General features: G+C 45.3%; 1 protein-coding gene across 6 annotated transcripts in view; it reads right to left on the bottom strand.

Annotated features, from left to right (window-relative positions):
- ADGRF5 (adhesion G protein-coupled receptor F5) overlaps positions 1 to 13,598 on the bottom strand; it is a 96,540-nt gene that overhangs the window by 47,666 nt on the left and 35,276 nt on the right. For all 6 annotated transcript variants that reach the window (XM_047732798.1, XM_047732800.1, XM_047732796.1 and 3 more), the window contains exon 2: positions 4,236 to 4,361. In XM_047732798.1, coding sequence (XP_047588754.1) covers positions 4,236 to 4,337 — 102 coding nt within the window. In that variant the 5' untranslated portion in view covers positions 4,338 to 4,361. The remainder of the gene's footprint in view (positions 1 to 4,235; positions 4,362 to 13,598) is intronic.

The raw sequence follows: 13,598 nt of genomic DNA, 5'->3' as shown, positions 1-13,598 counted from the left end.
GAGGCACAACTTCTTGTGAGAATAACCTACTTGCTTACTTTAAGCCCTGCAGTCTTTGGGGAAAATGGAGGAAAAAACTAAAAGTGATCAAGTGTCTGAGGAGTCCCCTAGTGGTGGTGATGATGGTGCATACCCTTGGCCCTCCCAGATTTGAGAAGGTACAAAGAGAGGGGCTGCCCGGTCATGGGGCCTGGATTTCAACAAAGGCAAATGCGACAGTCCCACCCGCTCTGGAAACCCAGCACCTCCTCTCCTTTGTAGCTGGAAAAGTCATTCACTTTCTCTAAGGCTCAGTGTCTTACGTTATGGAAGGTTCTGTTCTGAGGCACACCAGAGGCTTGGACAGTTTCTGGCAGTGGCATGTGTCCAGCCAGCTTGAGGCTTGCCAGGGGCCATCCATGCTCTCCTGAGTCCTCATGTGACCCCAGTTCAGGGACATCTGTGACCCTGGCCCTTGTCTTTTTTCTTAAACACTGGGTGCTGAGGAGAACTCTCCAGGGAGCATAGATCTTGCCAGATGAAGTATTTCCTTCAGACAAGAAAACAGAACGTCCAGGGGGCCTCCCTCTGCTTGTCCACATAGAGGTACCCGGATGAGTAGCTGAAGACAATGGCCACCTCTGTGCAAAGGGGATTTCCTTATGGCCAAGTCTCAGCCGGAAGACACAAGGTCACCAATTCCAGGAAATGCCCCACCTTTTGGACATGATGACTTCCAAATAGTTGTGTATAGGGGAGAGAGAGGGGCCTGAAGTGGGCGTGGACAATCTGTCAGGAATGAAGAGGTGGCATTTTATGGGTAGAAAACATTATCCCAGGGAACAGGATGACAAAAAAGGTCTCTGGAGGTGGCCAGATCTCAGTCCTTCTCACCAAGGCCCTGTCACTCGCTCCTCTTTTTCTTGGAATCCCCCGTATACCATCTTTGCCTCTCGTTAGATAATTGTCTCAGCCAAGCTCTTGGCAGGATGTCTCCCCACAGAGGTGTACTAACATGGGTCGATTTGTACTAGCATAGTAGAAGTGACCCCCAAGTCTGAAGTTCTTGTTCTGCGCCAGTCACTGTGCTCAGGCGTACGTTTGTGTATGAGAACATCTAATCCTCATGACAAACCAGTGAAGAGATACTATTTACTCTCACAGTGTGCAGAGGAGGCAGGTTCAGGGAGATGAAGAAACTGGATGAAGAAATTTCCAAAGCTGACAGAGCCGGGCTTCAGACTCAGCTGTGATACTGAGGTTGAAGGCCCACAGCTGCTCAAAGGGCCATCACGGGAGCAGGATCAAGGGCAACCTGTCAGAAAGGCCACATCCAGGTCCCACCCCAGACTTCCTGAGTTGAATTCTGCATCTTAATAGGGTGTGTAAATGGGTTAACGCACACACTGAAGTTGGAGAAACTACATTATCGCACTTTCAAAGCCCATCACCCCATATTCGTGCGCACAAACCCAGAGCCCCCTCATCATTCAGAATAGCCTAGAAAGCAACCCAAGTGTCCATGAATGGATAATGGGTAAACAAAATGTGGGATATACGTACAATGGGTCATTATTCAGACTTAAGAAAGGAAGGAAATTCTCACGCCTATTACCAGAGAGGTAAATTTTTAGGACATTCTGCTAAGTGAAATCAGTTAGCCACATAAGGGCAAATACTGTATGATTCCACTCACACAAGGGACTTAAAGTACTCGAAGTCATAGAGAGGAAGTACGATAGCAGTTGCCAGGAGCTGGGGGAAGGGGGAAATGGGAAGTTGTTGTTTAATAGGTAGTGATTTTCAGGGTTTTTTAAAAATATTTTTATTTATTTGAGAGAGAGAGATAGCGACAGAGACAGCAAGAGAGAGCACAAGCAAGGAGGAGAGGGAGAAGCAGGTTCCCCGCTGAGCAGAGAGCCCAATGCGGAGCTCGATCCCAGGACCCTGAGATCATGACCTGAGCTGAAGGCAGAGGCTCAACTGATTGAGCCACCCAGACACCCTGATTTTCAGTTTTGCAGGGTGAAAAAGTTCTGCAAATGGGTTGCATGGGAATGTGGATCTATTTAAGACTACTGAACTATACACTTAAAAGCAGTTAGGATGGTAAATTGTGTGCACGTTTACCACAAACATGTTTTTAAAAGCTCATTACTACATGTTGCATTTAAAATGGTAGAAGGTCAGCCTTGGGAACTGAGTGGCAGCTTAGGGGAGGATAAGCTGATGAGGGAGGTTGGAGTTCATCTCTCTAATGAGGGGGTCTTTGGCCTTTGGGTTGTACGAAGATATTATATCTCAAAGGCAGATCTAAAGAGGAAAAGTGGGGCCCTTTGGAGTGGCAGTGGGAGTTTCCCAGAAGATGGAGTCTGAACTCCACCAGTACTTTTGGGGGTCACTGGCTTATCCCCTGACCAGCCTCTGCCCCCAGGGCAGATAGAAGGGCTTTGTTAGGGCCACCACAGTGAGGACCAACCTGGCAGAGCGGTAGGGCACAGCTGCGGCCATGAGTGCTAGGAAAGTCTGGAACAGAGGTACAGCTGACCCCACTGCTTGGGCTTTCCCCACACAGACCTGAGTAACTAGAGCTCTACACTCACCCTGTGGGTTCACAGGACGTGTAAGGGTTTCTCTCCTATTTATCTGAGCCAGCTGCTGCATACAGTCACACAAGGGGAAGCCCACACAGGAGTCTGGGAGGAGAGACACACCATATCTAGCTCCCAAGTCATGAGAGAAGTAATGAAAAAGACGAAGAAAACCAAGGTCAAATGAAAGACACAAAAGCAGGAAAGAGGAAGGATGTATAGAAAGTTAGAAAAGAAAATCCTGAAAGTAAGATCAAGCATCTTATATATAGCATGGTATGAAGTGTGAATAAATCCGTGCTCCCCTAAACAAAGTCAGATTTACTCAGGTTGGGTTTAGAAGAAAAAAAACTTCAAGCACATGTTGTTTATAAGAGAACCATTAACACAAAGTGCTATGATGTTAAAGGCTAAACAAAGAACAAAGATCAGGCAAACATAAATATAAAAACAGGATTGGGGGGTGTCTGAGTGGCTCAGTCCATTGAGCGCCGGACTCTTCGTTTTGGCTCAGGTCGTGATGTCGGTCAGGGTCATGAAATCGAGCTCTGAGTAGGGACTGAGGGCAGAGTCTGCTTGAGGCTCTCTCTCCCTCTCCCTCTATTCCTCCTCTGCTTATGCTCTCTCTAAAGAGAGAGAGAGAGAGAGAGATAAATACCTTACCAAAACAAACAAACAAAAAAAAAAACAACAAAAAAAAACAAAACCAGGATTGGTCATTGGAATATATGACAAAGAATTAAAATTAAAAAGTACAAAGCAAAGCAAAAAGTGACATTCTATAATGCCAAAAAGTACCAGTGAAGCTCTAATAATAGTGACAGACTGAGTAAAATAGCACTTAGATATCTTATCTAAAAATCAGTGGCAAAAGATGCCATTACAGTGGGACAAATAAATAAAAAAAGCAAAAAACTTATGTGCCAGGCCCTGTTCTAAGGCATCTCACAAATATTAACAGGTCTAATTCTCCCAGCAATCGGGAAATCAGTACTATTATCATCACTCTACAGGTGAAGAAGCGGAGACACAGAATTCCATCAGTTTCTCAAAATTTCATAACATGACCTGTCTCTGGGACCTGAGGTGGCCTCAGAAAGGAATAAGTAATAATTCCTATAAGTAGTAAAGGAGTATTTATCACCCTCTCTCATTAAGCTAATCTCCCATGGACTTCCCAAAGCCCAAACAAAACCACCTGGATAATCTGTCAGCAAAAAGTTAAATGACATCCATGGCCCCATCATCTCTATCTGTTTGTGATTGTGACACACACACACACACCCCTTCTGAAATGTGTTCTAGTCTGATGCTCAAGTTTAAATGAATCCTTTGAACATGTGCGTCCTGCACATCCTTCAAACCTGTCTTAGAGTCATTGTCGTCAGTTTCAGAGTGAACTTTCAGGCTTAAAGGTGGCCATTTAATTGAGGAGGGAGGCTGGGGGACATTCCCTCGAGTACCACTGATGTCAGAGTGTGCTAAGTGGTAGCCCAGTAGACACACTGACATCCCTTTAAGTTCACTCCCTCCCCCACATTTGCAACATTTCCTCAAAGGCCCTAAAAAAAGTTTTTTTTTTTTAAAGCAATTTCCATCTGTGACATTCCCAGGAAATCAGAAAAATTTGACAAGGAAAAATAGAGCAGACATGGATGTACTCACCAAGGAATGAACAATAGACTCTAAATTCAAGTTCAGTGTAGCTTGGGAAAAATAAATCACAACAATCATGAAGCACAATGTGGTTCTCCTTGGGGATTTCATTTCTTTAGGATTGAGTTGCTTTGCCTGAAATGTAAATATGAGAGTTTAGAGATAGAAGAATTTGTTTATCAAACAGAGGGAGAACAAGCAAACCCCTTTCCAAAGGTCACATGACGAAAAGAGGAGAATGGAAGGAACATGACGGTATCAACTGGAGAAAACAGCCTCTGGCTCCAGACCCGGGGCTGAGGAAACGGTCGGGTTGGGAAGGATGGGGGTTGTGGATGGCTGTGTACCGAGGACAAAGGTACCAGATGTTTGGGTACTTTTCCATGTATATAGAGAAGGAGAAAGGGAATAAAAGAGAAAGGAGAAAGATGGGAGGGGGCAGAGCAGGAAAAAGAGAAAGACTACTGAGTAAGAAATACTTCAAATGTCGTGATCCAGTACACACAGTAACTGGACAAAAGGACTCAGAGTACAATACTTACCTTTGCTACATGCCTCACACTCTGATATTTTCAATTTGATCCTATCTTATCTTACCCTATTTTTCCTTCAAATTCTGATAGCAACCCATTAAAATTGACCTCATGATGCATATTAATGGACTATGACTCATTAGTATGAAAAATCCTGGACTTCATCATAAAAATATAAGTTGTGTTTTATAGTCTTTTATAGTAATACGGTACACAACATAGAATATTCATATCACGTGTCCCATCTTATGCACTGATTTTTGATAGTTACTTCTGTATAATGCTGGTGATTAAGATGACATTTTTTGGTGACTAGATTGATTATTACTGCATTTAAAAAGTTGAGTATCAGGGCACCTGGGTGGCTCAGTGGGTTAAGTCGCTGCCTTTGGCTCAGGTGATGATCCCAGCGTCCTGGGATCGAGTCCCACTTCGGGCTCCTTGCTCAGCAGGGAGCCTGCTTCTCCCTCTGCCTCTGCCTGCCACTCTGCCTCTGCTCACTCGCTCTCTCTCCCTCTCTCTCTCTCTGACAAATAAATAAATAAAATATTAAAAAAAAAAAGTTGAGTATCGGGGGCACCTGGGTGGCTCAGTCGTTAAGCATCTGCCTTTAGCTCAGGTCGTGATCCCAGGGTCCTGGGATGGAGCCCCGCGTCGGGCTCCCTGCTCAGCAGGAAGCCTGCTTCTCCCTCTCCCACCCCCCCTGCTTGTGTTCCCTCTCTTTGCTGTGTCTCTCTCTGTCAAATAAATAAATAAAATCTTAAAAAAAAAAAAAAAAGTCGAGTATCAGGTTGCATCATTCCAACCCTCGCGTGTCTGGGGACTCAGACAATCTACTTCGTACAGATTTCTTTCCTCGCTGAGTTTTTTTTTTGTTTTTTGTTTTTTTTTTTTTTACAGCCATGTTCTTTTGTGAAAAGAGCAGGAAATCAAGAGACAGAAGATAGAGATTAAGATCTAAGACCACAATGAACTCCATATTCTTGGGTAAGTCACTTATCTTCACCGAGTTCAATATTCCCCATCTACGAAATGGGGACAGTTCTACCTCCTCTTATTTTCTCACAGACTTTCCTGAGGCTCAAATGATTGAAGACCATGAAGGGCCACAGGGGTGCAAAGCTGCAGTGGTTTCACGCTGGTCATTGGTAAAGTCCAGAGGGCAGCCATCAGGAAGGGCAGGCCTTGGCCCAGGCATTGCAGCGAGTGGCCAGGATAACGCACAGATGGGAGCCGAGACTTCCACAGGCCAGGGAGAATTGCATTTCAATCACCAGCTGCTGGCTGCCTCCTTTTCCTCTTCCCCAGTGGAAAAGAGGGGAAGCATAAGGCCCTGGAAAACTGACCCAGTCTGCAGATCTGGCAATCAAAATACATTTTTAAAATTCTGCAACTCAATGGCTTTTGGAAAATGCTTTGCAATTTAGGTTACGAGAATAGATGAATCTCAACCAGATGCATCTGCTGTAGGGTCTTTGTTAGAAGGGAACAGGCTTTTGTGGGTATTGAGCGGACCCAGCCTGGTGATAACAACTGCTCCTGGGATGAATTGGATACTTAGGAGGCAATTTAACCTTTTCAGGCCCCACCTTAGTGCGCTAAACTAGCTGCTTCCATCTAGAGGCAGTTAACTGAGGGAATGAGATATAGTAACTGAAGGGTTAATGAGCCTCCCTTGACCTCTGACAGCCAGGGAGGGACCCAGGTGTTAGAGAACTAGAGCTAACTCTAAATCCTCTCCACCATTTCCCAGTGGTGGCCTTGGGGTCAGAATTAGCAAGGAATTATAATGTCCCCAGATGGCCACATCTAGTCCTTTTGTATAGGCCACTGGCCAATACTGTCCACTGTCCCCATGTTCCCGCAGCTTCCCTAGGGACAGTTTTTGATGAAATTAACACTCGTCTCTCTGTTGACCTATTTAGTGACAACAAACTCACAAGTCAATAGAAATGTAGCACAAGTCAATAGAGATCCCACTATGGGGAAGGGAATGTTCTCTGGATGCAGGAGAAGGAGAATAGGGATTGCTTCCACAGTAATGGTGAGGGGTGAGTTCTCCACTTGTAGAAGAATGTCACCATGTTGATGGAAAGGTGATATTATAAATACTTGACAACCAGTTTGTTTGGTCATACCACTGGCCTGGCCAATCAGAACAGTGATACCAGCTGAAGATCAGCTCAGCTTTTGGGGTTCCTAGGTTTTGGGAGATATCTGAAGACAAACTTCCCTTAGCTATATCAACAATCTTTCATTAACCCTCAGCTCACAGCTGTTCTCATCCATCAGGAGCCAATGGACTGTTTAACTTGGCTAATGGTGAAAAAAAAGATCCCAATTCACCCAATTAAAAGCAGGGAGTAGAACTCCAGATTCAAGACAATATATCTTCAGTAGGGTCCCTTTAATTGTAAATCCTCTCGAAGTTCCTATTCATGCTACATTCCTGGATTAAATGGCAGACAACCTCGGAGAAACGAGAAGCGTAGAGACAAACAGGCAAAGAAAAAAGAAAACGATCTGACGTTGTTCTCAATTTCCTTCTCTTTTTAAATTGTAAATCCTGGATAGTCTCTACTAAAATTCACCAACATGAATGAGCCAGCTGTGTCTTAGTAAAAGCTGGGAACTATGATCTCATGCTCAGTACAAACCCCGGGGTGATGAGCAACTTCCCATCTTCTCTAGCCCTATTTTCCTGTCTGCGAAGTTAGAAGACAGGGAGAGGGAAATCAAGTGTCCTGACGTCATATGCCAGGAATAAGTCCTCAGGATTCCCAGCAGCACCACATTTGTAGGGTGGGGGTTCGGCTTCCTTGAAGACATTCTCTTGCGGAGTGATTACACATCGGGAACCGCCATTGTGAAAATGACCTGAAACAGCCCAGGGAACTGTTCTCCCAGATCTCAGGTACCTTCAGTGCTCCAAATCAACTGCTCTCCTGGAAACCCTTCATCAGCCCTGACCTGCCCAAACTTTATTGGCAAGGAAGCGGGGGGGGGGGGGGGGGGGGGCGGCGCGGGGGAGATGCTGAGTGGTGAAGAGGAGCAAATGAGCTCACGTGCCTTTGCAAGGTTAGAAGCATGTTCACACAATGGCCGCGTCTGGAGGTCTGGTGCCCCAATGTCATCATCAAGTTGTGACTTCCAGCTCCATCTAAGTAGGGCAATAGTGGGACTCATTCTGGAAATGACTTATTTCCTAAGCTCTACACAGCTCTGCCTTTTCATGCCCTCTGATATCCTTAGCCCCTCTTGCCTGGGAACTTTGGCCTGGATAGTCTCCTGGCTCCTCCTGGGGAGCAGGAAGGAGAGGCGACAATGTGAATCCACACTTGCTCAGTCTCTGAGCAGGTGCCTCCTCCTGCCTCCAGCCCAGGGCTCTGCTCCCCACTTCAGCCTGGCATGCCGTCCCTCCCCTTAGCATTGCCTGAGGGAAAAAGTTCCCTGGGGTATTTGTGCCTCCCCTCCTCCAGTGGTTCTTAGCCCTGGCTGCACTCCAGAACCATCACCTGGGGAGTTTCTTGTTTTTCTTTTTTCCATTTGCTTGGTTGTTGTTTTAAAATCACCCTAGACCCATTGAACTAAAACGTCTGGGGGATGGGAGCCAAAATTCTGTATCCAGCCAAGCTGTTTTGGTGCATAGGGAGGTCTGAGGTTTGCAGATCTGTATCCTCAGCAATCTAATGCAGCAGTCTACATTCCCCTGCATTCTAGTACCTTCCATCACCAGCCTATAGCTCTCTCTACTAAAGAAAGCATATAGAAACAGAAGCTTGAGGGGATTTATTTAGGAAGCAATCAGTCAATGGTGAGTGAATGAATGGATTAATGGAAGTGTGGGCTATGAGGTGATCTTCTTAATAACATTTTGTTTGTTTGCTTGTTTGTTTTGAGAGAGAGAGAGAGAGAGAGAGAGAGAGCTCAAGTGAGGAGGGGCAGAGGGAGAACAAAAGAGTATATTAAGCAGGCTCCACACTCTGCAAAAAGCCCCACATGGGGCTCAATCTCAGGACCCTGAGATCATGACCTGAACCAAAATCAAAACGCTTAAGAGACTGAGCCCCTCAGGTGCTCCCTACTCAATACTTTCTGATACAATCCAATAGTGGAGGCTGTTACTTGAGATTGTATTTTATGTCTCATTTAGTATCAAATATGTTGCACACTTAGGCGCTGACAAATACAGAGTGTTTTCTGCAGCCCCCAATTGTGCTCTGCCATCACAAACTGAAACGAGTCATGGTCCTTGACCCCAAGAAGCTCTCAGTCTCATCGGGAAGGTGCCAAACATAGACTGAAAAACATCAACATAAAAACCACTATGTACTGAGTATGCGCTGTATACTAGGCACAGTGCTCAGTGCAGTCAATGGGTTAACTTGCTTCGCCTGCCTCTCACAATGATCCCATGATGTAGGTATTTTTATCCTAATTCATAGATGAGAAACGAGGGCCCAGTGGAATTCACCCAGGACACGCAGCTAGTAAGGAACAGAGCCAGATCCGTCCCCAAGTTGTCTCCCAAGTGAGCCACAGTATGCAAGTGATAAGCATGGCTAGAGCTGAGGACTGGGGGAAAGTGGGGTGAGTTTGGGAGTGCCTAGGGTCCGTGGCCAGACTCTGAAGGATGGGTGATGCTTTCATGTGTAATGAAGAAAGGAAAGAGAACCTCAAGCGTAGGACATCAGCATCAGCAGAGGAACAAAAAAAGCCCAAAGGGTGAGGTTTAGCAGTCCCCTGTGCGCCTCCTGGGAGTTCCCTGAGCAGCCTGCCCAACCACGGTGACGTAGGCCCAGCCATGGTCCCCAGGAGGGCATTGTTCTCCCAAACAATGACTGGCCCCAAAGAAGGCAGAGTTATTTCTGCTGTGATTTGGAAAGAGAATTTGGTGGCATCAGGGCTTGGGTGATTCCCTCCTTCCTGTAGGAGACTGGAGTGGAAAGAGGATCAACTTCAAAGTGAAACAGGCTTGTGTTCTGATTCAAGCTCCAGCCTTAATGATGGGTGAGACACTTGACCCCACAAAGCCCCAGTCTTCTGGCAGGAATGACAAGGATCTAAGCATTCGCACTGCAGCTTCGCTGTGGACATTGAGGATCATGCCCGTGAAGGACAAAAGAGCCTGGTCATCATTGTAATTTGTTGTGGGCTGAACTGTGTCCCTCCAAAATTGGTTATGCTGAAGTCTAACCCCCAGGACCTCAGAATGTGACCTGATTTGAAGATAGGGTCTTAAAAAAGGTAATTAAGTTAAAATGGGGTCATTACAGTGGGCCCTCATCTTATATGACCATTGACCTTATAAGAAGAGGAGACTAGCACACAGATACAGAGGAAGGTGCATGGGAAGATCCCAGAGGGTGAGGACGATCTACCAGCCCAGGAGGGAGGCCTCTGAAGAGATCACCCCTGCTGACCTGTTCGTCTCCGAGTTTAAGCTCCAGGTCTGTGAGGAAATGAATTTCTGTTGTTTATACCGTCTAGTCTGTGGGACTTGGTTATGGCAGCTCTGGAAATCTAACTAGAATTCAATAAACATGATACTCCCCTATTTTTTATTTAGAAAGGGTGAGCGTGACCTCTGGTCTGCTGCTCAACATTTATTGAGCACTTATTCTGAGTATGTTTTTATGAAAACTGAAAAACTGAATTATTGGTGTATCCGGACAGAGCATAAACACACACTGTCCAAAATGGGAGACAAATTAGAGTTCATCTCTATTTTCAGCACTGCCCCCAGCCTCCCACACCCCTTAGTTTTTCAGACGAGGAAGCTGAGACCTTGCAAGGGCTGTCAGCCTCAAAGTCAGGACTCAGGAGGTCAGCTGAGCATTCTTAAAATTCTAGACAATAATAGTGTCCTAGAGTCAGACAAGCCATTTCTGATACAATTATGAACAGTAATTGTCATTAAAGATGATGCTGAGAAGTACGTAAGTCAGTCCTTGTAATTTATGAGGTGCTTCCTCTGTTCGCCATGACGCTGAGCTCCCTCCAAGGATCACATCACGTAACCCTCTCAATGATCCTGTGATACCACTCAATCCTCTCCACTTTTCAGAGGTAGAAATGGAAAGTTAGAAGGAAGAGTAACTCACCAAGGCCACACAGTTGACACACAGTAGTGACAAAATTATAAGCTAAGCAGTCCATCTCACTAGGTCATTCTTTGGGTTGCAAGGCCTTCCTGGTGGGATATCAAGAGGAATAAATGGAAAACTTTCTCTGTATGGACACTGGATCAGGCAACTGGAACTACGAGTTCTAGTCTCCCTCTGCCACTAACCAGTTGTGTGATCTGGGGCAGGTCCCTTCATCTTTCAGGGTCTCAACTGCATTATCAGCAAGGACAGAGAGTTGACTGTACCGTGGTATGGGAGTTGGCCTCTGAGGTCCCATTACTGTTCAAAGAGTGTAAAATTTCTCATGTTTATTTCAAAAGCAAGGTAACCTCACTTAGACTTCTGAGCCTAAACATAACTCTCTCGGATTTATCCCACCCACCGCTGACTTACGATACAGTTCAGGTCTTCACTGCCCCTCACCTGCACCACTGCAATGGCTTCCGTTCTTTCCCTCCATCGTCTACATGGATACAGGATTAATCTTCCAGAAGTGCCCTTCTCGCATGTTCCCTGTTCAGCTCCCCAGAAGCAATTGCTTTCGTTGATGCTCAAGGCCTTCCAGGACCTGGATTTTATATTCCAGAGCAGGCACAGTTAATAAGCATTGATCAGATTTTCACCACTGAAGGGGGCTGATTTTTCATAATTGAAAATAGTGTAAGGGATTTCCAGTGTCCTTACATAAGTGGAAATGCAAAAATGGATCTTTGAGAATTAATCCTGGCAGTGGGGAGGGGCAGGTCTTACTGTTAAACTACTTTTCAGTGTTTGGCAAAACCAAAATAATCCTGCCATTTACTTGGTTTGGTAATTTCCAACTTTCTTTGCTCTAAAGCTCAGGAAAATCGCTGCATATTCGAATTCTATCCTCCTGGCTGGAGGTTCCTTGATCTCTTCAGCTATAAATAGTCTCTACTTCCTCCTAACACCTGCTCTTAATCTAGGCCCTAACCTTCCTCCTTGTATTCTATTTATTGTTCTAAGTATATCATGGAGCAACTCTATTTATTCCCTTACTCATGTATCCTTTTCTGTATTCATTCATTCACTGCACAAACATTGATTAAGCCCTGCTAAGTGCAGGCACCCTGCTAGGTGCAGAGGAAGCAACAGAAAACAAGGGACTGTTCCCTGTCTCTGTGGAGCTAAGAGTCTAATAGAAGAGATGAGCATCATTGTAGAAGCAGTGACACAATTCATTGTTTCAATATGACCGTGAAAGTGTGACCAAGGAGAGTAATCAGAACACTAGTCCATTGTTGAGTACCTATTATGTGCCAGGCACCAAGCTAAGCATTGACTATATTAAATCTTTTTATTCTCACAGCAATTCCAGTGCAAGGGGCTTAGTATGATAGCTAATGAACAGTATGATATGAAATGAACTGTGCCCCAGAATGGTTAAGTATTTTGCCCCAAATCACACAGGTAGTAAATGGCAGAGCCAGAACGTGAACCAGAGAAAGGTTACTGCAGAGCCGTTTTTAACCACCATGCTCAAATGTCTAATAAAGCTTGTTAACACAGGGACTTGACCTAGTTATGGAGATCTGTGGTCAGCATCCTGGAGAAAGTATTTAATGAGGTTGAAATCTGACTTGTGAGTTGGAATTAGCTGAAAACAAAAGAGAGGTCAGAGGGAGAGGAGGATGAGGGTTCCAGGCAGAAGGAAGATCTTGTGCAAAGGCCCTGAGGTAGAAAAATGCATGGCACATTCAAGGAGCTGCGAATGGGCCAGAGTGTCTGGAAAACCAAAAGGAAGCAGGGGATGGTTATGGGAAGGCTTCTGAGGTGAGCAGAACCCAGGGAAGGCAGGGTAATTGCGACCACAAGAGTAGTAAGATTGATTAGGAAGACCATAGAGAGAGTAGAAATGAGAGCCTAGGACTGAGGCCCACAGAATTCCAACAACCATAGGCCTTGTCAAAGAAAATGATTGAGCCAAGATGTTTGGGAATGAGAGACCAGAAGGCAGGAAGGAACCAGGACTAGAAGAAGGTCTGGAACCAGGGAGGGTCAGGTTTTAAGAAGCAGAGTGTGGTCAATTACGTCCATTGGTGCTGAAAGGAGCATACAAAGAGGGATATGATTGCCTATTGGATTTGGACACATGATGTCTTCTCAGCAAGGGGGCTCTCCTTGGAGTGAGTGGGGAGGAAATCATATTGGGGGCAGTTGTACAGTGAGTGGGAGATGAGGGCATAGAGTCAGTGAGTGTATAGACCTTAAGAAATTTGGTTGCAAGGTGGAAGACAGAGTGGAGATTTTTCCCATACGTAACCAGCTTGGCTCTCCCGTCACACACAGTAGTGATGTTATAGTTGTGACTTTCTTTTTAAGAAAGGAGCTAATTGCATTGCACGTGAGGACTCTACCAAGGGGAGTCATGCCTCCTACTAACACATGGCCTGTGATTGGCTAACTAGACAAGCTACTGTCCCCTTGGAAAGAAGCCCCTGGTGTGTTTTCCTCTTCCCTGCTTTGCACGTTCTGGGGTACAGACTACATAGTCACATAGCTATTCTTTTAAACATGTACTTCTGATCAAATAGTAGGCAAGAGACTGAAATTACATATAAACATACACCATTCTACGACTGGAGGATAATTCAAAGCAGATTCCTTTTGATGGTATGTGCAAAATGGTAATACCAAATTTCAGAGGAATCACAAATTTTTCTGGGATTATCGCTCTTGGCTTATCCCAT

The sequence above is a fragment of the Lutra lutra genome, chromosome 6 (genome assembly GCF_902655055.1).
Source record: "Lutra lutra chromosome 6, mLutLut1.2, whole genome shotgun sequence".
In the NCBI taxonomy this organism is placed as follows: Eukaryota; Metazoa; Chordata; class Mammalia; order Carnivora; family Mustelidae; genus Lutra; species Lutra lutra.
The sequence above is the reverse complement of the archived record's forward strand: the minus strand, read 5'-3'. Positions and strand labels throughout refer to the sequence as shown.